This window comes from Corythoichthys intestinalis, chromosome 1 (assembly GCF_030265065.1).
Source record: "Corythoichthys intestinalis isolate RoL2023-P3 chromosome 1, ASM3026506v1, whole genome shotgun sequence".
NCBI classification, from domain to species: domain Eukaryota; kingdom Metazoa; phylum Chordata; class Actinopteri; order Syngnathiformes; family Syngnathidae; genus Corythoichthys; species Corythoichthys intestinalis.
Window position 1 is genome coordinate 39,533,212 of NC_080395.1, and position 26,961 is coordinate 39,560,172.

The following is a 26,961-nucleotide window of genomic DNA, read 5'->3' on the forward strand; positions in this document are numbered from 1 at the left end:
ATATCGTTTGATCCTGGCTGCTTGCTCCCTAGATGCCGCAAATTTCCAAAGTTTTTTTTTTTTTTTTGTCAGGGTCCTGCTTGCTCCCTGGATGCCGCAAATTTCCAGTTTTTTTTTTTTTGTTTTTGTTAGGGTCGTGATTTGTTGGTCCAGCTTTTCAGTGCATCAACAAATCTCCAAATCTTTCAAATGACGTTAAATTTTTATAAACAACATGCAATTCTTGGGATTTGTTCTGTAAATAAATTTATGCATATTATTATTTTTATAAAAAAAAAAAAAAAAAAACGTTTTTACATTATTATTATTTTCTATACACGAGAGGTGCCGGGTCTGCCCAATTAAGTCCCAGAACACAGGGAGGGCCAAAAAAAAAAAAAAAAAAGAATAAATTAACCCCTGACAGTAGGGTAAAACTAACCTGTCTCATGGCGGTCTAAACCCAGCTCATGTTCCATTTTAGTGGGTGAACATCTGACGCTTGATAAATTATGAGAAAAAAAAAAAAGACGGCACTATGAACGTTTGGCCAGCACAAGTCACCTTTTACAGGTTGAAGGCCTGCCAAGTGTTGTGGTTGTTCAATCATTTTTATCTGTTACGCTGTTATTCATGGACAGATCACAATGCAATCTGGTCGGTATATTCTTGGGAAGTATACGCATCTATCGTCAGAGCACAATTTCTCATCTATTTTTATAAGGGCTGATTGATATATTATGAACCTATTGATGCCTGTAGGTTATTATTAATATCAATGTTACTAGAATACTGTAAATTATAACAAAACAAACACACAAAAAAACATTTGCCTAAAAATCGGTGCTAGAGCCTGTTATATGGTCTTACCAATTTTCCATTTGGTGTGTCTACAGTGAATGGTAAACTGGAGCAAGCTCTGGAAGCGCTGCAGCTCAGCCTCAAGTTGCAGGATTCTCGCTCCAGAGAGGAGCTGCAGCGGCTGCTCAGGTTCATGGCCATCGCAGCTAACGTGCAGGACATCAAAATTCATAAAGAGGTGTGTTCCTATATTCACTCTTTGATGTTTAGAAGGATAAAGTCACAGTGGCTGCTAGGATATGAACAAATGAAATTATCCACCAATTGGCTACAATGTCAAAACACAATCCAGTCAGAAATTTGTTTAAAACCATTTTTTAACATATACCAAATTTGTATATGGCGGAAAACACGCAGGTGACTTGAAGTTACGCTCTGAGACCCCCAATTTGGCCAAATTTCAAAATTGTCCTACAGTTGTGGTCAAAAGTTTACATATACTTGTGAAGAACATAATCTCATGGCTCTCTTGAGTTTCCAGTGATTTCTACAACTCTGATTTTTCTCTGATAGAGTGATTGGAACATATACTTCTTTGTCACAAAAAACATTCATGACGTTTGGTTCTTTTATGACTTTATTAAGGGTGAACAGAAAAAAGTGATCAAATCTGCTGGGTCAAAAATATACATACAGCAGCGCTAATATTTGGTAACATGTCCCTTGGCCATTTTCACTTCAATTAGGCGCTTTTGGTAGCCATCCACAAGCTTCTGGTTGAATCTTTGACCACTCCTCTTGACAGAATTGGTGCAGTTCAGTTAAATTTGATGGCTTTCTGACATGGACTTGTTTCTTCAGCATTGTCCGCAAGTTCTCAATGGGGTTTAAGTCAGCACTTTGGGAAGGCCATTCGAAAACCTTAATTCTAGCCTGATTTAGCCATTCCATTTCCACTTTTGATGTGTGTTTGGGGTCATTGTCCTGTTGGAACACCCAACTGCGCCCAAGACCCAATCTTCGGGCTGATGACGTTAGGTTATCTTTAAGAATTTGAAGGTAATCCTCCTTCTTCATTATCCCATTTACTCTCTGTAAAGCACCAGTTCCATTGGAAGCAAAACAGCCCCACAGCATAATACTACCACCACCGTGCTTGACGGTAGGCATGGTGTACTTGGGGTTAAAGGCCTCACGTTTTCTCCTCCAAACATATTGCTGGGCATTGTGGCCAAACAGCTCGATTTTTGTATCGTCTTACCACAGAACTTTCCTCCAGAAGGTCTTATCTTTGTCCATGTGATCAGCAGCAAACTTAAGTCGAGTCTTAAGGTGCCACTTTTGGAGCAAGGGCTTCCTTCTTGCACGGCAGCCTCTCAGTCCATGGAGATGCAAAATACGCTTGACTGTGGACACTGACACCTGTGTTCCAGCAGCTTCTAATTCTTGGCAGATCTCCTTTTTGGTGATTCTCGGTTGAATCTTCACCCTCCTGAGCAATTTTCTCTCAGCAGCAGGTGATAGCTTGCATTTTCTTCCTGATCGTGGCAGTGACAAAACAGTGCCATACACGTTATACTTACAAATGTTTGCACTGTTGCTCTTGGGACCTGCAGCTGCTTTGAAATGGCTCCAAGTGACTTTCCTGACTTGTTCAAGTCAATGATTGTTCAAGTCAATAATCACTAACAAGAAATTGCTAATTCGTGTTGCTGTATGTATATTTTTGACCCAGCAGATTTGATCACTTTTTCTGTTAACCCATAATAAAGTCATAAAAGAACCAAACTGCATGAATGTTTTTTGTGACAAAGAAGTATCTGTTCCAATCACTCTATCGGAGAAAAATCAAGAGTTGTAGAAATAACTGGAAACTCAAGAGAGCCATGACATTATGTTCTTCACAAGTGTATGTAAACTTTTGACCACAACTGTATATGCATGTGTGATACATCACTGGGAAGCTTAAAATCTCAATTGTCTGGGGGAAGAGAAATTTTGAACAGGAGGGCATTTTTAGAAAAAAATAAAATAAAAATTTAAACACACGAGCATAATTAAAGACGCCATGATTTTAACTAGATATTATTGCGTACTTAACTCTTTTCGATCCAAAAACTCCATGTAGCATGTATCACCGAGTGTCAAGACACAGCTGTGAATGGCCACAGCCAGATTTTTAGGGGATTTTATGGGTGAAACATGGTAATATAACAAGGGTCGCGGTGCAGAAACCGCAGACATCAAGGAGTGGTCGGGACTTTTTTCATATATTTATCCTTTTAAACGTTTTTTTTTTCTTTCATTTTTTCTTTGTTTGGATCGATTATTTATCATCTAAAATATTGGGGAAAATGCGACAGTAACGAAAAAAATAAAAAATGAGCTAGATATCCGTGACTTTTTTACAGACGCCAAATTTTTTATTGTGACGTCATTTGTTTAAAAGTTTAAAATATGAGAGTGAATATTTTTTTAGTTGTTTTCTTTTTTTTAAACTAAATATTAGACATCAATGATTCTAAGCTAAAAACGACAGACATTTCAAACATTAAATACGAATAATTACCTTTTTATGGCTAGGTTGAAACAAAAGCGGTTGCGCGACGCCTGTAAACGGGGGTTTCCAGGGTAAAACGGACAAATTAAAAATAGTTCCGGGACTGCGCCATGAATCTGTTATGGCAGCATATAGACATATTGTTCTATCAAACAATCTTTTGGCTTAAAACACAGCAGTTTATTTTACAGAGGTGTGCAAGAGCAGAAACTGCTTTTTTAGCCTTGTCTGTGTTTTCCGCCATATACTATACCTCATTTTCTAAATCAGGGTGGATTTATGAATCACATGAGTTATGTTTTAATGACACCAAATGTCCTTTAGATTGAGAACCGGATGGCAGTGAAGAGGTCATTCTCCAGCGCCATCGTGTATAGCAGAAGACTTTCTAAAGGCAAAATGGACCTGATGGTTCTCTTTATGATGGATAACCACTGTGATCTGTTCAAAGTGAGTGTTCTTGAATACACCGAGTGCATACAACAACGTCTTCGATAACAATCACAATCTTGGCAAGAGCTCCCAGACTGCTAGGGACGACTGCACGCTGTTTACACGAGGGCACATCAGGAACAGCTTAAAACTAATTGCTTCTGTCTCCTCTCAAAAAATGACGAGCTTCCCAACAGGAAGGATGTAATAAACAGCAATGTTATATAAGAGAACTGCAGCGGAAGGAAAGATAATAATGCAACTTTTGGTTGTCCTTTTCACTTTTTACCTTCACTCTGATGTTCTATGACCAAACATGCGGTGGCCACACCATTATGTTAACTGACACCTTTTCATAACACCCAATAGAAGATTAACTCACATTTATTAAGATAGTATTCACTCTTTAATTGACATAATTAGACCTGTATTTTTAAAAATGTGTATGAGAGAAATCTTGAAAGTCACTATTTTTCTGCCATCAGGTACCCTTTTCATTACACAAGATGGTCAGCGAGAGATTGAAGAATATTGTCAAAGGGAAGGATGCAGATATGATCACAGGTATGCAGCTTTTAAACCGTTGTACCATCTCTATTTGACTTAAGAGCATATATTTCACATTTAATTGTGTTCCCTTTACCTCTTTAAATTCAGGATTGACATCTTGCACTAAACAAAGCAGGAAGGCTTATTCTGAAAATGGGGAAAAATACACCAAAGAGGAATTATGGTCGTTACTGCGGACAATCCACGAGAACCCCAACGTGCCCAGCAAGGAAAAGCGACGTCTGCTTGCTCAGTTTTACAAAGGCCACCCGGACATTTTTGTGAAATATTTTGGCCAAAAATTATCAAGCATGAATATGTTGCCATAGTAATGTTTTCTAATTGTACAGAATTTTTGTAATGTGAACCGATGTGGCCTTTGTGAAAATAGGGAGTGTTGACTGAATGTGGATTTGAAATGACTATGCTGTGATCTTTTTTAACACAGTTGCATGAATGGTTGTATGTCTCATTGTGCCCTGTGATTGGCTGGCAACCAATTCAGGGTGTACCCTGCCTACTGCCTGTAGTTATCTGGGATAGGCTCGAGCACCCACGCGACCCTTGTGAGGAAAAGTGGCATGGGGAATGAATGAATGAATCGCCAAAATGGAGCCATTTGGAGTTCAGCGACATTTTTTTTTTAGGAAGAAAGTCAAACAACTCTTGGAACTGAATGGGTCGTCATCTGTGATGTAAGGAAGTCTCCTGAAGCAAGTTTTGTAGTTTTTTTTTTTTTTTTTAATGCATTTTTTGTGACACCTTTACTGATGTACTGACTGTTTTAACCATGAAAAGGAAGTGGAACTTACTGTGAAATAGGAAAGTATCTGACTGCCCAGTAAAGTATAAGCAAGCATATTTATTACATGTGGAGGGTGAAGGGTTACTTTTTCATTTTGGGTAATGGTATGGTTAAATTATTTTTTTTTTTCATATTTATATACCATTACGCATAAGCATGTTACTGATGAATCTTAAACTTGACCTCGAGTTGTTTTATTATTGAGGCGAGAACAGATTAATTTGTTTGATGCTATTTCCCAAGGAAAATTTTGTTTTGAAACCTGAAGTAACGACATGTCAATCAGGATACCAAAACTGTTCAATTTTACTAATTACAATGTAATAGAGGTGTGAAAGAAAAAAATGCATGCAGTTTTCAGTAGTAGTTTATCCAATATCTATTTGCTGAGGGCTGGCATTCAAGTATGCTTTTATGGACCATACTTGACTGCAAAAGAAATGTTTTAGTAGGATTCAGAAAGAACAAGTTCAATCTTATGAATAATCAAGAAATAGATACCAGTAATTTAGTTTCCCTATTCATTTTTTTTAAGGGAATGTTGCTCTTCACGGACTCAGCTAAGTACCGTTGTGTGTGTTTTGTGAGAATAGAACAAGTGTTTCGAATAAAAAATGTGATGCAGACCAGCTGTGTCTAAGGAAGTCTTCTAACACTAATTTGAAAGTCTTGATGCTGCAGTGTTGTAAACACTCGCAGGGGATTCATGGGAATCATTGCCTATGGTTGTCTGAGCCCCAAAAGTCTTGTTTTATTCACAAATAGGTTGTTTCATATAGTGTTCCACAAACGAGATCAGTTTGCAGAGGAAACATCTCCATTCTTGGTAGGTAGGTGACAAAAGCCTTCGCACTCCAAAGACAAACAGCCTTCATTACATGATGGCAGGTAAATAAAGTTTGGCCTTAGTTAATCAAACATGTAAAGATTAGAACATATACAACTGCTTGCACAGGTATTGTCTAAGAGAACACATACAACTGCCTGCACAGGTATTGTCTATTTTCTATAGCCATTGTAGTGTTGGAAAGATGTAAAATACTGCTTCCCAGTTGGGATGTTGACCTCCCATTTTCCTATCAGTGGCTTTTTCAGGTTTAGAGCCCCCCTGTGAGTCGTACAACTAATAAAGTACATGACCAGTATCGTGGGTTAACTGTTTTGGGCTTAGGTTAATAGTTTGAAGGAGAGAGTACTTTTTCTCGTAGGCACTGTCTGTTTTCATTACTCTAAAACACTTAATATAATCAATCAGGGAATCGTATCGTTTCTCGTATTTACTGTTTGTATTACTCTAACACACCCAATATAAAATAAATAGCACTTATACCATAGTTTAAGGAAAACAAACAGAATATAGGGCATAAGAGATAACACATCACGGAAGCCCAGCGCATGCGTCATACAACTGACTGAGCAAGATTGACGCACCAACTATCGCAATCAGTTCTCCCGGACACTAGATTAGAACAAATGGCGGGACGCTCTGTCCCAACACAAGGAGCACTGGAGAACGCCCGATATCCAACTGATAAGACTCCAAGATCCCCTTTGACGCTGAGGTGGCAAAATCCACAACCCTCGTTGCCCTGACAATAGTAACTCCCGAATCCTCCTGTCCAATCCACAAACAGACAATAATCCAAAACACACCCTTCTTCCTGCCCACGGCCCGCCCAGCAAAAGCCTTCAAATGACTGCATGTTTAACTAAGCGTTGTCATTTTTTTCCCGGGAACCTTTTGTTGACTTCTAATATGGTGACCTTGTAAAGAGTTTGCCTCCTCGCCTGAGTCTGTTTCGCCTTTCTGTTTGATCGCTGTCGACCTGAATAAATTGGCAACTTGCTTTCGGTGAGCTTTCTTCAAACCTTTCAAAATGAAGTCAGTACTGAGGGTTAAGACTAAGGTGAACGCGCGGAGTTTGGCCATCCAGCCAGATTGTCGGGTTCTCGCCGGCCCAGGTCGTTGGAGCTGCGCCAGCGCGGGTCTGGCGGTTCGGTTGGCGTGATTCCAGCGGTCTGGCTAGAGGGTCGGATTCTTTCAAGTTCTACTTAGGTTGGACATAATTGTTTTTCATGTTGGGAGGCTAAACAAAAAGATGAAAAAAAGATGTACTTAATGTACACTTTTATTGAGAAAGAACATCTCAAGTTTTCTAAAAATATTTCCCATCGATGAAACATCACAAGGCCAAAAACAGAGCTCTTTGCCACAACTGATGATGGTTGGATTAAAAACTTTGTACAGTATAAGTCAGTCTTTCAACATAAAACACAAGGACACTCAGGCTTAGGGTGCGTAGTATGTGTGGCTGCTGTACAGAACTTCCGTCAGCTCAACACTCTCCAAAAACACAAAAATATCACCTCCTTTGGCCGCGTGTTACATTCTTGTAAGATTCATGCCGCAGTGTCCACTCTTATCGAATCCGCTTTTGCTGGCGAGCACGATAGATGTCGTGGATGGGCGGCGCCACCCCTTTGTCATCTTCCTCGTCTGAGTCGGCATTGGGCCGCTTAAGTGACTTAGTGGCGGCGTGGTTCTCCACAGCGCCGTTGCCCTCACCGCTACCGTCAGGCAGTCTTCCAGTGATGAGCTCCACAGCAGCTTCAACAGCTTTAAGAGGGGATGAGTATACATTAATTAGACACAAATTATAAGTTTGGCATTTGCAAATTCATATTTTGGGGGATTCTATTCTCCATGTTTTCACTCAAAATCTAATGTAGTGCCTTTTTTATGTTCATACCAAAGCAATTGTCGTTTTACTTTGGCGCCCACTGGTGGATTCAAAGGGAAGTGTGTTTTGGTTTCCCACCCAACATGGCTGCGAAAAGCCAACATTATTCACTTGTGTTGACTAATTGGACTACAGCATACAGCCATCTTCGTGACATGGTTTCAAGACTGTGTGCATACTAGATAGGTTGTGATGCTTTTGTGATTATTCTTGTCTTTGCTGTTATAGACAGCATTTAAAAAAACAATCCAAATGGACAACCACTTCTTGTGTTTTGCCATTATTGTGTGGTGTGCATGTGTGACTTAAACTTGAATTGATGACTCTGGACAAAATAGGTAAGTGAAATCTGGGGGTTGGGGGGTGGTACTGTAGCTATAGAATGATAGTAAGAGAGGAAGATAAAAGAACCCTAAACTAGGGATGTCCCGATCCAGGTTTTTGCACTTCCGATCCGATACCGATATTGTTTTGCACTTCCGATCCGATACCGATACTGGTCGATACCGATACCGACCTATCTGAGCGTGTTTTACAGTTTAAAGTTATTTAGCCTCCTTACTTAGTTGTCAGACTCATGTTGAAAAAGGTTTTAGTACTCTTGATAACAACTAGCCAGCTGAATTAGGTGAGTTTGAATAACACACAACGGTTGGTAACAAGAAACTGACCTGTTTATTCAGTGACAAACACAAAACATTATAAATAACAAATAGAAATGGCATAGTCAGACAGTAAAACGTGCAAATAATATTGTAAACTGTCTTAAAAAAGCAAAACACACCAACAACCTCAGTGGAAAATCCCACAAATCCCTCAAGCTATCAGATGCTTTTAATGTTTCGTGCTTAGTTACAAAAATTGTATAAAAAGCCACTCAGGTTTAAATAAACGACCATTTCAGTATCAAGTTAACATTTTAAAACAGTAAATAAAGTACTCAAGTCCCCATGCTGTATCAGCAGCTTTAAACTACATTCAATTCATTTAATTTTGCGAATCCACTGTTAAAGTTGTTAAAATTGCTCCCGCTGTTCTATAATTTCCCTTCTGTCTACTTTCGACATGTGAAAGTTTTAAAACTGTTTTGAAGATAGATTCAAGTCAAGATTTTGCCGATTTCGGAGTATTTTGGATAAAAAGTTAATTAGGTTCGCTTGGAAGGTTCACAACAGCCTACTAGGGAAGTCTTCTGCTTTAAGATGGCGGCTGTTTACTAACGCATCTGGTTTTCAATACTTCAATATTGCTAATGCAGTCGAGTCTGTCGTTTTGCATCTAGTTCTATATATATGATATCTATTATCTCCAGTAAAACAACGTTGACGTAGTTTGTAGCGGCTGTCAGCAGCAGTCAGGTATTCTTGTGTTTTTTATCCAGCGGCATGAATTGAGCTAAAGCCATGAGTTGAGCATTGGCATTACCCGGGTCTATGACAAGCATTATGTTTACTTTCGGGACGCAATGCGGTCAGTTTCTCATTGCGTCCCGAAGACCGCGCTGTGTATTAGTTCCGCTTTACTTGACATATTTCAATAATCGGAATTTGGATGTTTGTGAATCGTTCTTGAATCTTCCACGGCCGAATCGCTCAAGGATGTAATGACGGCTGGGAATGTTGTACTGTGGTTCTAAGTGTTGGATGGTGCGTCTTTACTCACGAGAGATCATGGCTCGTCATCCAGAATGAATTCTTCGGCAATGACTCTTGTTATTCCCTGGGCTTTGGGACTGTCGAGTGCCAGTTTGTCACGCATAGCAAAAGTTTCTGCCAGTGTTAGTTGTGTAGGACCTTTCTTTTTGTCTTCGGTTTTCTTAACATACTCCTTTGTGGTGGTATTTCGCTAAATGCTTGATTAGGTTGGTTGTATTAAAACTTCTTACAGCTTTATGCTTGATTAGGTTGGTTGTATTAAAACTTCTTACAGCTTTACCACTACGCTTGACTTTATTGTGGCATATGTTGCACTCTGCCTCTTCGTCTTTGTCGTCCTTTAAGGTGAAATGATCCCACACAGCTGACATTTTTACCGATAAAGTCTCTCGGTAAATTGGGAGACGGTAATGTAAATGTAGTGTGTTGAAAGTGTGCCGTAAAATGCGGACCGGATTTTAGGGAAACCGAAGCAAAAACTGGAATGGATTATGTAAATCGGTGCGCTGAAAAACCCAGACCGGACTTTAAAAAAAAAAAAACTGGATCGGAAGTCTGGATCGGAAATTTTCCGTGTTGGCCGATCCGATACAGATGCGCATTTTTTTGCCCATATCAGCGTCCGATCCGATCCAAATATCGGATCGGGACATCTCTACCCTAAACCTAAACCCTATAGAGACAGAGTAAAGGATAAAGAGATAGAAAAATTACAATACAACAATAGAAATACGCATACAAACAGATGGACACATAAATAACTTACTCTCGGGAAGTGTACATCTCCTGAAAGTCTCAATGAGCTCATCCACTTGAACGAAAGGACCCTGTGGAGCGGACCATAAAACATTTTTCAGATAAACAAATAAACCTCATGACCACTACGGATGTTAAGTATTACTGACAGTAAAACATGTGGGTGGGGGAAGCAACTTCATTAGGAGGACGGCCACCGGGGGGACTGGGAAGACTCCGCCCGGCACAGGGTGCAGGCCTGGGGCTGCACACATAAATGAGAGGCAGTCATGAATACAAGTCATTATAACTTCCATGGTTCAAAAATCAGATGAGGGGCACGTACGGGCCATGTGGCGCGGCTGGAAGGGGATCATCTGATTGATGTCTGGTTTGGGGTACTCTGGTCTTCGGTCTATTTCATCCTTCAGTGTGGGCGCGGAGGGCACTGCCACAGTTTCAGGAAGCAGTGGTAGTTTGGCACGAGTCACATCCTACAAACAAATTCCAGCAGCGTAAGACACAGGTGGCAAACTCGAGGGCCGTGCTCCACATCTGGCAACTCAAAAGGTTGCTACAGTTTTTTGATATGGAGGGAGTGAAGTCATTTTACAATATTTTAAACTTTCATGCACAAGGTGGGTTGAAATAGATGTGTGCCCTGGTTGAACTGTGTTATCTATATAGTTTTTATTTTATTGCAATTGTGTTTGCCAGTTAAATCGCTCTGCAAATGGTAGGTTTTGAAATTGGCCATAGCCTGACCTCACACTGATTTATTATGAAAGTACCTGCCCTCTTCGATCTTCAGCCACACCTCCTAAAAAAGCGGGGGCAAGCTTGTCACCACTTCCGAGTTTAGACAGAGCCAAACCAAGCACACAGTCTATAATTAACGTAGTATTTAAATGTATACATGGCCATTTGCTGCGGTTTAGTACAATACTTTTGTCGCATGACCAGTTTTGGTCGCCCTCACTTTTTTTCACCTCTACCCCTGCAACACCTGCTCACTGTCTACAGCAGGGGTCTCCAAACTATTACACACAGGACGGTGGTGGTGCATGATTTCAATCCAACCAAACAACCTTTTCACTAATCTGGTGTTTTACAAGTGTAATCAGCTGACTGCAGTCAAGTGTTGCCTGTTTTAGCTGAAACCTCATTGGTTCAACTGTGCTGGATCGGTTGGAACAAAAACCAGGACCCACAGGAGCCCCCGACGACAGGTTTGGAAACCCCTGGTCTAGAGGCAATTTCTTTCTTTTAAATTCCATTTAAAAACAGCACAAAAAATGATCTAGTGCTGCAACGATTATTCGATTAACTCGAGTATTCGATTAGAAAAAAATATTCAAATTAAATTTTTTTGCTTCAAGTATTCGTTCAATTAAAGTGGCGTTGTAATGGTTTATTTTGAAAGTGTTTACATTTGGTTTATTGATTTGGGTAGATACGCAGCCCTCTGGTCTGCCTCATTTCACATGGCTGAATCCAACTCCTCCCTGTTAAGACCAACGTAAGCTAAGTTTATGTTTGGGCTAATGTTTTTTAATGCATTTGTAATTTAGTTTATTGGTATATTTAGTCGTTTTTTTTTTGTGGGAATATGAGTCTCAACCACTTGTTAAGAGCATTGTAAAAAAAAAACATTAGCATTTTATAACATTTAAGCTAACTGACTTTTGCTATGTAAGTTAGGCAATTGTTCTTTTGCTGTACATAGATCCTCATTTATTTATTTTTTATAACGTTTGAGGTTCATCCCAGGTATTTTAATTTTTCATGTTCCTTATCCAATTACTCGATGATTCGAACTAACTACTTCATCGATTAATCGACAACTAAAATAATCGATAGCTGCAGCCCTAAAATGATCATCATATGCACATAGAAGATTATAACTTTAAATAAGTGCATAAAGAATTCCCATAAGGAATCATAAATACAGTACTTAACCCTCGTATTGTTTAAAAATCAGTGTTGCTATTGTACTGGATATAAGTGTACTTTTTTTCTACAAGATTTTCATTTAGCCAGTGGGACAGCCTAATTTTTTTTTTAACCAATATAATAGGCGGACGTGATGATCAAAGTACACACCTTGTATCCTAGAGCCTTGAGTTCACTGGTGGAGCAAGGATACAGATCCATGAATTTATATCTGTCTACAAGCAAGGCCGTTTCTTTGCCCTCGTACTCCTCCTTGAAGGCAGTGAAACGGCGTCGCTCCACCTTCAGAATACTGGCCAGGTCGCCTATGTTGCTCTCAAACGCCAGAAAACGGGCCCAGATCTCTCTGAGAGGATAGAATGGCAAATGTCTGTCAAAATAAATGCCAGAGAGACCAAACGGTTCAGTCAATATCATGAATGATGCATGTACCCTGACTTCTCTGGTGAAAGGTTTCCTGAGGTGAGGACTCGTTCAAAGAGAACCCTCGTGTTGTTATCCTCTGCAGGGAGGTAGAAAGATAAAAAAAAAAAAAATCAATGACATGACTACCGGGTGGGTTTTGTTTGCATTTTTTAGCTTAGTTAGTTGTATATCATCATGCTTAAAAAAAACACACATTATGTAATTTGTCGCCTGTGCCTCAAAAATGTCCGATGTGTCCTTAAAAATAAATTACAGTGACACTGAAATTTAAGATTTTTGTGGCTCAATTTTTAAAAATCATTATAATTCTTTTTAAAAAATGACAGGTGTTACATTCTATCCCTATCAAGGCCATTTACTAAATAAATGAAAACCGGATGTACCGTTAAGGTGTGAGAGGTAATCGATATATGCAAGTATATATTCTGGAATGTCTCCATATTTCTTCAAACCAAGCTCAAAAATCTTAAAGGCCACAGATTTATCCTGTAAAATAAAACAAGGACAAACTATTAGGATGATTCTTGAAGTGTTTCTGTCAAATTCTGGCATTACAGGCAGGGCTCACCTTGCTGCAGTAGTATTCCATCAGCGCTGCTGTGACGTACACATGGTGGCGTGTGCGCAAATCCTCACGGGCCTTTTTGAAGATGGTGCGGCCTGATTTGATGCCCTCCGCCCTCCTGGCAAACTTCATGTACTGGATGTAAACCAACGTGGGGTCGATATCCTCGATGGCAAGCAGTTTATTGTAGATGTTGTGCACCTTCTCGTGCTTCATACGGCTCTGTAAAGATAAGAAAAAGCGAATGGATATGAAGGATTTTCTCCAGTATGCCACAGATTGTTTCAGAGAACCCTAGTGTTATTATCCTCTGAGTAACCTACTTCTTCATAATCGGCGAATGAGAAATAAAGAAGCATGTTCTTCTTGAGTAGCGTCCCAATCGCACGCTCATAGATGTTAGCAGCTTCATCACTGAACAGCTTGGAGTTATTAATGTCCTGAAAGGACCAAAAGACATCAGACCATTTTTCATAATTTCAAATTGATAAAAAAATATGCAGAATTACTTAATGTTTTCACTGCTTTAAGATGACAACAATTTGTTCTTACCCCTTTCTCTGCCAAAAGCTTGCTCGACTGCTCTAGATACTGAGCTGACTCATACCACACATCAGGATGGTGCCCCAGCACCAGTAGGCACTGCTCATAGGCAAACATCACTGCAAGAAGACAAAGGAGTCAGGAGACCCAATTTCTTGCTGTGCTACAAGCTAATTAGCAGAGTCACATGCGACAACGTGTCTTAGACAATGAGTCACCTCTCTTTGTGATGAGCGTCTGATCTTCTGTGCGCAGAGGGTTACTTTTTTCCCACTGGATGTACTTCTTCCACATATCCACCTGCTGAGCCTCCTGGGGCGAGTTCTGGGGCGGCACCGAGGGCGCATTCCTGTCAAGCCCTTTCATCACAGTCTCATACTCCTGTGCACATCAGACACCCACTGATTCAGCAAGACCGTTTTGACATTGAAGAAACCAAATTATTCATTCTTTTTTTTTTTTTTCGCAGGTGCGTGGGTCCTCACCTTCGCCACTCTCCTTGCATTCATGTAGTCTCTGCTTCGATCCTCAATCATTTTCTTGGCCAAGTGTATATTGATTCCCTGAGGTGTTAAATAACCAACTGTCAGCAATAATCATGAAAAAATAGGGAACACAAATCGATGACCTACCTCCTCGTATTTGCTATAATCTCTCCAGAGTTGCTCTATGTTAATCATGGGATTCACACAGCCTCTCTGGTAGACTCTCCGCACTGCCGTTATTCGCTGGTTCTCTGCATATGAGCCCACAGCCTCACTGGTGGTAGATAATAGATAATACAATATTAGAACACGGGTTTACTTCAATGGTAGTCTACATAAACAAAGACTGAAAGAACATCACTCACACTCCCTTGAGGAAATTAATGTAGTCCACCCAAATCTGTGAAAAACGACCACGAACCATGAGGGAACACTCATATATGTACAATTTAAAGTATATATTTGATGTACCTGATATGACATAATTTCCATGCCAATTTTATCCAAAGCAAAGTCGTATGCCTGGGCCATCTTCTCCCTGAGGACAGCACAATGTGACTTACATTGATTGAATATTCATCAGCAAGATTTAAAGGAATAACGCAATCTTACTTATAGCTTGGGAGCTTTCCTTTGGTCTCTCGCACATAGGCGAGGTAACATTTCCACAGGTCAATGTGCAACACTTTCATCAGACATCTTTGAAACAACTGCAGATGGGGGATTCAAGATTACACACAAAGAGTTTTTAAGGTGGTATTGATGAATTAATGTTAACACTCAATTCTGAGAATACGATTGGAAAGAATAATTCCAAATTTCACTCGCGGCCCAACAAACTGGCATGTGGGGAAACTAAATGAGCAGGACCATGCAAGATTGAAGATGTTGTTGTCTGAAATGTGTGGAATAACATCCTTTTTAAGTTACCTTAGAACAAGGGCGTAGGCTTGGTCTAAACATTGGTAGGGACGATATAACAGCAGAATGTGCATGTACACGTTTTACTGGTGCCGGGAGATTCATTTAGAAAACTTCCAGAATAGATGTCTGAATTTTATTGGCAAATTGAAATTGCAATATTTGAACATAAATTATATCAACATACAAAAAAATACACTTGTTAATAATCTCTTAACTATCCAGGAATGCAAAAGAAAAAAAATAAACATTTGTCTTAAAACAACTCAACATTGTCTAAATAAATGTAACTGAAAAAAAAAAAACAGTCAGGGTATAACAAAATAAAAATGAAGCCTTCCTTTAGGTAGAGCACGACTGTTTTTGTCCACAAGCACAGCTAAACACAACAAAAAATGAAACTTTTTACCTTGACTATGATTAATGAATGATTATCTGGAAAAAATGTCTGCATGAATGCAGAAATAAAAATATTTTAAAATAAATAATGTAGAAAATAAATAAATATATTAAAAAAAAAACAAAACAAAACAAACAAAAAAAAAATGGACCGGCACATTCAGCAAGTAAAAAAGGCTACCGTAATTTTCGGACTATAAGGCGCTACATTTTTCCCCTCAGTTTGAATCCTGCGATTTATAGTCCAGTGCTGTTTGTTCATTCATTTATTTGGGTTAAAAGGTAACGCTTCATTTGACTGTGGCGTCGTAAGACTGTCATAATTATGACATGACATCATGGGCATTACTGAATGCTTATGACAGATGTCAAATGACATCTGTTATAAGTATTAATTAATGATAATGACACTGTCATGTCACAATTACAATTGTCTTATCGGCGCCACTGTCAAATAATGTGTTATCAAATACCATAACTAGCAATAAATGAAACAACTGGAACCGTAACGGAAGAAAAAAGTAGCACAGAACATGAATTTAGATTGTAATTAACAACTGTAGCGCTGCAATGCATGCTAGGAGGCATATTGGACAACAACAGTGTTGACAGCAGTTGGCAGCAGAAGGTGGGCAGTGATGGCTAAATGAAGCTTCCTGAAGCAATGAAGCTTTGCAGCCAATTGGTTCAACGCTTCCGGGTGTTTAATTTGGTCTTATGATGCCGCTGTCAAATAAAGTGTTGCCGGTTAATATCTTCTGGCACAAATATCCCATAATACAGTGAGAACAGCTGCGGCTGATGGTCCAGTGCGGCTTATCTATGAACAAATGTCGTTTTCGTGTCAAATTGGGTGAGTGGCTGCTTATAGTCCGGTGCGCCCTATAGTCCGAAAATTACAGTAAATATAAGTCTGAACATAAAAAAATTATAATAATGGTAGGGTCAATTCTATCCTTATAACATATGGGAACACAATTTAAATGACCTTTATAACTGAAATTGTTGTATAATGCAAATAAAGTTACTTAAAAGTTGGTGGGGACAATTTGAGCATCCTGAAAGGTTGCTATTCTTATGTCCCTACGCAAACCTACACCCTTGTTTAGAATATTTTCAAGGTACATGACAACAGAATTTGTAATGAATGTGAATATTTCACCTCAGGAATATTAAAACTAAATTCGGAAGTGCTACAGTGGCCTGCATTCATAGGGAGACTCACCTTTTCTACCCTGTCATAGTTTTTTGCCTTCACCTGCAATAAGACAAATGTAAACAGTATTATTTTATGAGTAATGTAAAAAAGAAAAAGTGTGGCTTCCAGAAAATATGTATTCATGCAGATTTGAACAAACACAACTCTAGAGATCAACAAAGTGAATTTCACACAATCATGACACATTACTTGAATGAGGGGGTTTATTATTATGTGGGGTAGATTGTGCCTCCAAATAATGGCAAACACAAGTGTGCACTAAAGTCTATGATTATAAGCAAAGAAGATGCAAAGAAAAATTGCCTCGAGTGTTTTTTCTGCAGATATTCTAAGAATAAATAATCTGTGTCTACATCCTTTGGCACAGGCTTGTCTTTGTCTTAATAGCTCTCATGACTAAAAAGTTGGCCGTCCCAGAGCTGAGCGAAAGACAAGAGAGCAGTACAAAGATATAACTTGAAATAAAGACTTGCAAGTTGACAGGATTTCCTGTCTTATTTTTTTAAATGTGTGTAACAAAAAAGTTATGCAACAGAGTTGAGCCTTTTAATTTTTATTAAGCCAAACCAAGCTACACTTGCATAAGCAGTCATCAAAACGCTATCAATAGAGCCCTTATATATTTTCTATGCGACTTTACTCGTTTTCCTCTGAAATAGTTTCGCTATACACCTACATGTTTATAGAAGCAAATCTTAATAATGGTGCCCCTTCAACATCTCATCAGTTTCTGTAAGCGCTTTTAACATTAACCAGTTAATTGCTAAAAACCATCAAAAAAATAAAATACACAGAATAAAGGTGGTCACTGTTTATTTCAGAAAACAGAAGAGACAAAAAAATCAAGTCCATTGCAAACCAAATGGGGCTGCAATAAGTAACTCAGACAACATTTTCAATTTATTCCTCCATTTTGTGATTACAGCCATAAGAGAACCAGTTGTTTCATTATCAAAGTGCACGACATGGTTGAAAATAGCAGAGCCGCTCGATTCAGTCTCAACTACTTTGTGCTTTGAATAACAAGTCAACTTTGGACAATTGAAATGCAGCCATGTAAACTGGTTTAATACAACAATATGGAAAGAGGAGTTCAGCATATTCAGGTAAGCTTCCATCTCCATATAAACCGGTTTAATACGATATGGAAAGAGATTAATACGATATGGAAAGAGGAGTTGAGCACATTCAGATAAGCTTCCATTTCAATAATTCTGATAAGAAAATACAGCTTATTTGATCATTTTCTAGTCTTATTTTTTATGTGACAAATACCCCCCCTCCATTTGCACAGAGTATAAAAGGCATTACAGTAACCCTCTACTCCACACTGACATCAGTGAGTAATCATTGATTTACATTGAGATAAATAAAACAATCATGCAAATCTAAAAACAAAAACAAAAAAAATCATGCAGCTGTTCTACATTCGTGCAGTGAAACCTTACTGAATTTAATATCTCTGCACAGCATGCACAATCTCTCAAGTTGATTATGAAAAGATTGCATCTGACAAAGTGCCAAAGATAAAAGCCTCCTATTAAAACCCGCTTTGAACTTCACATCATTAATAGGCATATTCCCACTCATGTAAAAGTTAACAAACGAAATAAGATCCGTATTTTAGACAACTACACAAGAAAGTGAGTCCTCCGGTCATAGAAAATCATGGTGTTGCACCCTGGAACCCAATTATTCGTGAGTGGCATTCACGGTCTAAATTTGTTCCATCTCCAAACACACATTAAGTGACTACAAAAACTGCACACATCTGTACAAATGCCAGGATTTTGTTATTTACTAAACACAACTAAGATGAATCATTTCTAAACACTTTGCACTCCAGTTATGACTGGAATGTAGCTGATCAATCATTCAAACTCACGGTAATGGGAGTCAACGAAAAGATATGCTGATGTTCAAAATTCACCTTGTTAATAAGATAAAATTTTCTGTTATTTTATCATTTAATCCCTAATGGTTTTATGAGCTTTGTATCATAAACCTGAGGATTTTGTGCCAACACTGACTGGTTTTTGCACATATTACCTCAGTCCTTGACTAAGATCCCAGTTCCAGCCAAAGAAAAACATTTAAAGTGTGGCAATCCTTTTCTGAAGGAGCAGATGTGTTAGCAATAAACATACAGTGGGGCAAATAAGTATTTAGTCAACCACTAATAGTGCAAGTTCTCCCACTTGAAAATATTAGAGAGGCCTGTAATTGTCAACATGGGTAAACCTCAACCATGAGAGACAGAATGTTGTAAAAAAAAAAAAAAAAAAAAAAAAAAAAAAAAAAAAAAAAAAAAAAAAAAGAAAATCACATTGTTTGATTTTTAAAGAATGTATTTGCAAATCATTGTGGAAAATAAGTATTTGGTCTATACCAAAAGTTCATCTCAGTACTTTGTTATGCATCCTTTGTTGGCAATAACGGAGGCCAAAATGCTTTCTGTAACTCTTCACAAGCTTTTCACACACTGTTGCTGGTATTTTGGCCCATTCCTCCATGCAGATCTCCTCTAGAGCAGTGATGTTTGGGGGCTGTCGTTGGGTAACACCGACTTTCAACTCCCTCCTCACCCCGTGGTGTCAAAATGATAACAAGAATGGGGAGCAAAATTCCCAGAACCACACAGGGGGACCTAGTGAATGACCTACAGAGAGCTGGGACCACAATAACAAAGGCTACTAGCAGTAATACAATGCGCTGTCAGGGACTCAAATCCTGCACTGCCAGTCGTGTCCCCCTGCTGAAGAAAGTACTAGTCCAGGCCCATCTGCGGTTCGCTAGAGAGCATTTGGATGATCAAGAAGAGGACTGGGAGAATGTGTTATGGTCAGATGAAACCAAAATAGGACTTTTTGGTAGAAACACAGGTTCTCGTGAAGAATACTGAATTGCATCCGAAGAACACCATACCCACTGTGAAGCATGGTGGTGGAAACATCATGCTTTGGGGCTGTTTTTCTGCAAAGGGACCAGGACGACTGCTCTGTGTAAAGGAAAGAATGAATAGGGCCATGTATCGAGAGATTTTGGGTGAAAATCTCCATCAGCAAGGGCACTGAAGATGAGACGTGGCTGGGTCTTTCAGCATGACAATGATCCCAAACACACAGCCAGGGCAACAAAGGAGTGGTTTCGTAACAAGCATTTCAAGGTCCTGGAGTGGCCTAGCCAGTCTCCAGGTCTCAACCCCATAGAAAATCTGCAGAGGGAGTAGAAAGTCTGTGTTGCCCAACGACAGCCCCAAAACATCACCGCTCTAGAGGAGATCTGCATGGAGGAATGGGCCAAAATACCAGCAACAGTGTGTGAATAGCTAGTGAAGAGGTACAGAAAGCATTTTGCCTCCGTTATTGCCAACAAAGGGTACATAAAGTATTGAGATGAACTTTTGGTATAGAGCAAATACTTATTTTCCACCATGATTTGCAAATAAATCCTTTAAAAATCAAATAATGTGATTTTCTGGTTTTTTTTCCCACATTCTGTCTCTCATGGTTGAGGTTTAACCATGTTGACAATTACAGGCCTCTCTAATATTTTCAAGTGGGAGAACTTGCACAATTAGTGGTTGACTACGGTAAATACTTATTTGCCCCACTGTATCTTTAGGATTAAGGCCAAAATGTCGACACCTATTTAATCAGGCATTTTTTCATGTTATGCCGATTTTGTCATGGTCCACTGGAACCAAGGTTGAACGCTTTGGTCATAATTCCTTGAGATATGTCTAGATAAAAACAACAGTGCTCAGCCCCAAAAGAACACCATACTGACAATGATGCATGGTGGTAGCAACATCATGCTTTGGGGCTGTTTTTCGTCAGCTGGAAGTAGGACATTATTCAATGAAGACAGAATTATTAACAGCTTGAAAAGGAAGTTAGTGTTGGCATAGTGCCTTCAGGCATCTACTAGAAAGCAAAAAATGTCAGGAAAAGTCTAATGGGGTAGTGGGAACACATCTGAATCCCATTCAGTGCTAGTGCAAAGCATTTGACACTTTAGTGTGCCTGTTATTTAACATGAGTTTGAGCCACTTCCGGTTACTGAAGGGTGTGCACACTTGTGCAACCAGATGATTTCAGTTTTTGCTACCCACCACCTTTTGAATTTAGTTTTTATCCAAACCACACACACACACACACACAAATTTAAATGGAATATGTACTTTCAAATATTCCCAACAATTAGTGGAAAATACACACATTAAGACTGCATGCACAACCCAGTAAGAACTAAATCAAATTTTTATTTGATTGCCACAGCGACAGTAGGATTGCAGTGTATTATTAGTGAAATACCTAATATTTTGCGTCCATGTATGATAGAATATCAGGAAAAAGTCCTATACCACCATTAATCCCATTAACACTAGCCAACATTTTTTCCCCCCTTTTGCATAATTTTGTTGTTGTTGAGTCTATACAATTTTTGGATACTGGTATAAAACTGTCCATTTTTTTTTTTTTTTTAATTAAAAATACAATCGGCATTTGTTATAGTTTTATACTGGTGGTATTTCTTACAGATATTTCATTAATTTTCACCCAGTACTAATTTAAACTTTTCCGACCTTTCTAAGTAGTTCTCAATATGGTCATAGTTGACCGATTTTCAGTGAAACACTTTGGCGATAGTCAATTACGGCACAACACATTGTCCCCTATCACGTCTGCAGTTGTCTAAAACATGGCACAACAGGTATGATTTTGCTACATTTAACTACTTTGGGCTCTAATGCCAGCTATATATTCAATTTGTTAGAAATATCGTTTTGCAATAATTTTACATTACACACACACAAAAATCTTAAAATTTAAAAAATCTGATTTGGATTCAGCACCCTAAATTTACAAGTGTTTGCATCAATGCAAAAAATAAAATAAAATAAAATAGTTTACCAGTGTAATATTCATAATATTAAATTGTTAATGATGACTGTACATTGGATCTCATTTGATTGTTCAAGTGGTCCTAATTTGAGTCTGATGGGTTTGCTTTGCTAGTTTTAAGTTTTCATGCTTTTGAGATTACTATCATATACGCCTGATAGGATTTTAGTTTCTGTGGACCTGCACAGGAAAATCCAGACCCAGCAATTGGATGACGGACTTAAAAGAGGCTGAAGTACATTGCTGGCTGTATGTAAGCAACCCAGAATGAAACTGCGCAGTTCAATTTCAAAGCGCAGGCAGCCTTTTGAGTGCTATGAAAAAGGGGGGAATGTACATTTGTCATTCAGCTGATGATATACAGCAGAGGTTAGCAACTTATGAAACACAGTAGTGGTTTCCCCTTGGTGCTAAGACAATTACAGTAAATTAGGGTTAACTGCGAACTACTCCTGATGAGAAAGCACACCACCACCACCACCATACCCAAAATAGTTTTGACACATGGAAACAGCTGTAGTCCTACTTTAGTACAGCCTTGAGCCACACAGACAAACTAGCATGGGACTATTGATTCCCTACCATTACACTTAATAACAAAGTATCACTATCTGGTCACATATAGTGATCTTAAAACCCACACCATAAGAGGACAAGCTTGGAAGACTGCTCTTAATGCAAATGTACAATAGGCTACGGTATTATTGACGGCAGAATTAAAGCAGTCTAGCGCTGCAGCTATCGATTATTTTAGCAGTCGATTAATCGATGAACTAGTTAGTTTGAATAATCGAGTAATCGAAAAGGAACATGAAAAATTAAAATACCTGAGCTGAGTCTCAAACGGTATTAAAAATAAATGAGGATCTATGTACAGAAAAAGAACAATTGGCTAACTTACATAGCAAAAGCCCGCAGGCTTAAATGCTATAAAATTAGCGCAGCAACGATTAATCGATTAACTCGAGTATTCGATTAGAAAAAAATATTAGAATTAAATTTTGCTGCCTCGAGTATTCGTTTAATTAAAGTGGCGTTGAAATGGTTTGTTTTGAAAGTTTTTGCATTTAGTTCAATTGATTTAGGTGGATACACTGCCCTCTAGTCTGCCTCATTTAACATGGCTGAATCCAGCTGCTCCCTGTTAAGACCAACATAAGTTTTTTTTTGCGCTAATGTTTTTTTTAATGCATTCGTCATTTAGTTTAAAGGTATATTTAGCCGTTTTTTTTGTGGGAATATGTTTTTGAACTATTTGTTAAGAGCATAGTAAAAAAAGTGGCATTTTATAGCATTCAAACTAGCGACTTTTGCTATGTAAGTTAACCAATTGTTCTTTTGTTGCACATATATCCTCATTTTTTTTATACCGTTTGAGGCTCAGGTATTTTAATTTTTCTATGTTCCTTATCCGATTACTCGTTTATTCGAACTAGGTCATCGATTAATTGACTACCAAAATAATCGATAGCTGCAGGCCTATGTAAAATGCTAACGTTTTTTTCCCAATGATGTTGACAAATGGTTCAGACTCATATTCCCACAAAAAAAAAAAAAAAAAAAACGCTAAATATACATTTAACAAAATTACAAATGCATTAAAAAACATTAGCCCAAAGAAAAACTTAGCTTACGGTGGTCTTAACAGGGAACTGTTGGATTCAGCCATGTGAAATGAGGCAGACCAGAGGGCAATGTATCCACCTTAATTAAAAAACTAAGTGTAAACACTTTCAAAATGAAACACTGCAACGCCACTTTAATTAAACGAATACTCGAGGCAACAAAATTTAATCCGAATATTTTTTTCCTAATCGAATACTCGAGTTAATTAATCGTTGCAGCACTAAAGCAGTCACCGAACAAAATGCGGCGCATCCCTATGGGTTACATCTACTGTGTTTTTCCTGCATTATGCTGATGTAAACTGCAGCAGTACAACACTTCAATGCAGCGGTGGAGTATACCCAGCATGAGACTTTTGATCCCCAAAAATTTCAAAAGGACCAATGATAAAATAAAAAACCTACAAATGTAGATTTTGGTCTTTTATAATCAACTATACATTGCACTGAGGGATCATTACTAAAATGGATACTAATTGGAAAAAGTTTCCCTACATTTACGTTAAGACTGCTATTAGCTCATTTACTGCCCCTGCAGGCGTTCAACGTCAAATCTATGTGAACTGGGAGGGCTGAAAGTGAATGATCATGATTTGGTGACGTCGATATACAGCCATTCCATTTCACCTGGAGAATCTGCCACCCCTCCTAGTCAGTATGTATTCTGTCTATCACTGTCAACGGGAACCAATGGGTTAACTTTGCCCAACAGCCAACAATGAGCTCGAAAATTCCCACCCAGTGCTTCTTTCTGCTACCTGCCTCCTGATGTCCAGTGGATCTTGCTGCAGTGGTGGTGCTAATTTCCAAGATGGTTCAGTTTGTTTGGAGTTATCCACAAAAATATATGTTCCAGAATATTACAGTAGTTCAATGCTCATTCGTCTTCATCCTTTTTAATACAAAAAATGGAGGGGTTTAACAAGTTCTCTGTGGCTGCCTGCATAGAAAAAAGGTGGCAAAAACAAAGGGAGAAGGACTAATCCTTTATCCATTCATTCAGTGGGATGGTGGTGGGGAATTACAAGCAAAGTATTTGTTCATCATATCCAAAAGAAATGACACAGGAGGCAATAAATTGACACGACAAGTGAATAAAAGGCTAATGCACTCCAAATACCATTAAAATTGTTTTAATACTGTTGCAAATCAAACATGCAACAAATGCATTTTAGCCCATTTAGAAAATATGAGGAAAATACCTTTTAAAACCTGGGAACAAAAAAGTAAACTCCCATTCATGTTTAAAGGCACAATCCTTTATAACGGCTAAACAGGGATGATGCATAATTTTGTCAGGGAGATGAATTCAAGTAAACCGACAGCTTTCAGTAAGTATTCATAATCAAGAATTGTGACTTTAAACCCCAACGATGTACGAGACAATTTGTGTGAAAAACACATTGTTGATCATGTAAGAAAACAAGGCATGCATACGACGAAAAAAATAAAAGTATTGACCTCAGCTTCAATGAATAGTTTCCAGAATCTGCCAGAACTTGGAAACTGTGTGACAAGTCGCTCGTATGTCTTCCTTGCTTTATCAATTGGTTGATTCTATAGAGGGAGAATGCATTTACATCCACACAAACGTGAGGAAATAAAGTTTTAAGCCTTTACCGAATAACACCCTCCAACCACCCACTTTCGCCCGTTATTATCATTTTACCGCCTTTACAGTAATGCAACTCTTGAGTCACTAAACCTGTGCTTCTCGAATCAGAATGCTCCAAGCGTCAAGGTCATATGGGTTTTCTTCCAACTTCTTCTCTGCCTTCTTCACCTTCTCTGGGACATACTCCGCCGCCTGCAGTGGGAGGAACAAATGCATGGAATATAGTCATGCTTCAGAGGGTAGAACAACAATACAATACTGCACAGATTGTGATGATACACGTGAAAATGCGTTTGGGCTTGATTAAAATCGAATCATTTTTGGAAATTGCCACATTATTTTCCTGAATCTATTTTCCTGTTAGGCTTATAATAGTGAAACAGCATTCCTTGTCGCATACCAACGCGCCTGCATTTAACGACAAGGATTTCCGTCTAAGTATTCCAGGCGAAAAAAAAAAAAGAGTGCGCAAGTCAGCTAACGTCGCCATACGACAAGGCAACCGCACTAGCTAGTCTGTGCAAGGCACTGCTTTCAAACAGACACATGGAGAATCTAAACGGCGTTACTGTGGTTATTGGCACATTCAGACATTACTAAGATACAAAGGACTTAAAAATTTTTTTTTTTTTTTAAATGTAAGAAGACTAACGCAAGGCAGTACCAGTAGCATTAGCATTTCTGAATGGGCCTATGCGGCATGAGCTGAGCTAATTTTACCTGGTCGGCTGCTGGATCTGTAGACATGGCTAGAAGAGCAATGTGCAGTTATAGAAGTACTACAGTACGATTCACAACTAAACAGCTGAGTGAGCGAACTTTAAAGCAGCTCTGTAACACGCATTATCTTCCAGCGGTACTATCACGTTGCACTCAAAGAAGTCAATGCTCGGTCGCTAGCCGATTTTTTTCTTCTTCAAAATGGCGAGTGACTGTACTTCCGCTCCGCATCGTGCAAAAACAATAGAGCTTCCTACCACAACCCTACAAAATAAAACAATTCCTTTCAAAAACAAACAAAACAAAACAAAACAAAACAAAAAACAATTTCTGGAACTACCTGGACGGTATATGATTATTTATTTTTCAGATAGTTTGTAAACATCCAATTCAATTGGATTTCCACCAATTTTGCATTTCCAAAGTCAAATTTCTCCCCAGATTAAAATACACCCCTTGCCCACCCAAAAATAATCACAGTTTACCCGGAACCATTCCATCTTCAAAATATTCAGATCTTTTAAGACATTTTTATTTTCATTTCCCAAAATATTTAACTGAAAATATCAATAAAAAATACATTTTTAAAAATCGATATAATTCTCATCCTCCTACTTCCATGTTTATTTGACCGTTTCATTCAAATCTCCCATTCTAAAATAAAATCAACAAATTTTTAGTTCAGTTTCAGCACTTCAATATTCACATCCACTTGTTTCCATGACGTTACTTTTTCCTCTTTTAAAAGATTTTAATCATGATTTTCCAGAAAAAAATTGTGAAACCTTTTATTACTTGTTTCATTCACCTTTGTTTTGTGAATTGTGAAACCCGGTTTGAACAAGGCAGTGAAGGCACCTAAAAAACATTATTATTAATATGTTGATATGTTATTTTATTTATTTATTTATTCATTTATATTATTATTTAAAATGGCTGAATCTATAATTAAATTAATAAATATAGGTCACGAACATTCATTCATTCATTCAATTATCATCCGTACCGCTTATCCTCATGAGGGTCGTCAGTGTGCTTGACAGGGGCGTTACCGGAGGGGGGTGGGGGGCCCGCGTATGGTATCCCATTCCTATAGTACTGATGTGTTCTAAGTTTTAACCTTTGCGTTGTTACCTCCTCTTTCACCTTAAAAAAAAAAAAAAAAAAAAGGTACAATAAAATAAATAAATAAATAAATAAATAAACAAATAAATAAATAAATGAATAGGTTGGTTTTATTCCTAGGAGGCGCTACACACATTTACGCATATTTTGATTTTTTTTTTTTCTTACATTTTATCAAAGTTTTCACCAGTGTTCACCTGG

General features: G+C 38.4%; 2 protein-coding genes across 4 annotated transcripts in view; one reads left to right on the top strand and one right to left on the bottom strand.

The window, feature by feature from the left end:
* depdc7a (DEP domain containing 7, paralog a) overlaps positions 1 to 6,237 on the top strand; it is a 26,220-nt gene extending 19,983 nt beyond the window's left edge. For all 3 annotated transcript variants that reach the window (XM_057832520.1, XM_057832501.1, XM_057832512.1), the window contains exons 6-9: positions 876 to 1,018; positions 3,665 to 3,790; positions 4,258 to 4,336; positions 4,430 to 6,237. In XM_057832520.1, coding sequence (XP_057688503.1) covers positions 876 to 1,018; positions 3,665 to 3,790; positions 4,258 to 4,336; positions 4,430 to 4,650 — 569 coding nt within the window. In that variant the 3' untranslated portion in view covers positions 4,651 to 6,237. The remainder of the gene's footprint in view (positions 1 to 875; positions 1,019 to 3,664; positions 3,791 to 4,257; positions 4,337 to 4,429) is intronic.
* On the bottom strand, positions 6,016 to 25,862 carry cstf3 (cleavage stimulation factor, 3' pre-RNA, subunit 3). Its single transcript, XM_057832488.1, has 20 exons — positions 25,636 to 25,862; positions 25,006 to 25,107; positions 24,762 to 24,857; positions 16,775 to 16,807; positions 14,842 to 14,939; positions 14,701 to 14,767; positions 14,595 to 14,629; positions 14,377 to 14,503; positions 14,230 to 14,307; positions 13,963 to 14,125; positions 13,754 to 13,863; positions 13,525 to 13,641; positions 13,205 to 13,423; positions 13,020 to 13,122; positions 12,643 to 12,712; positions 12,361 to 12,556; positions 10,604 to 10,751; positions 10,428 to 10,522; positions 10,289 to 10,349; positions 6,016 to 7,743 (listed from the first exon to the last, which is right to left on the bottom strand). The coding sequence occupies exons 1-20, from the start codon at positions 25,660 to 25,662 to the stop codon at positions 7,547 to 7,549; spliced, it is 2,142 nt and encodes a 713-aa protein (XP_057688471.1). The 5' UTR covers positions 25,663 to 25,862; the 3' UTR covers positions 6,016 to 7,546.
* Between the last annotated feature and the right edge of the window lie 1,099 nt (positions 25,863 to 26,961).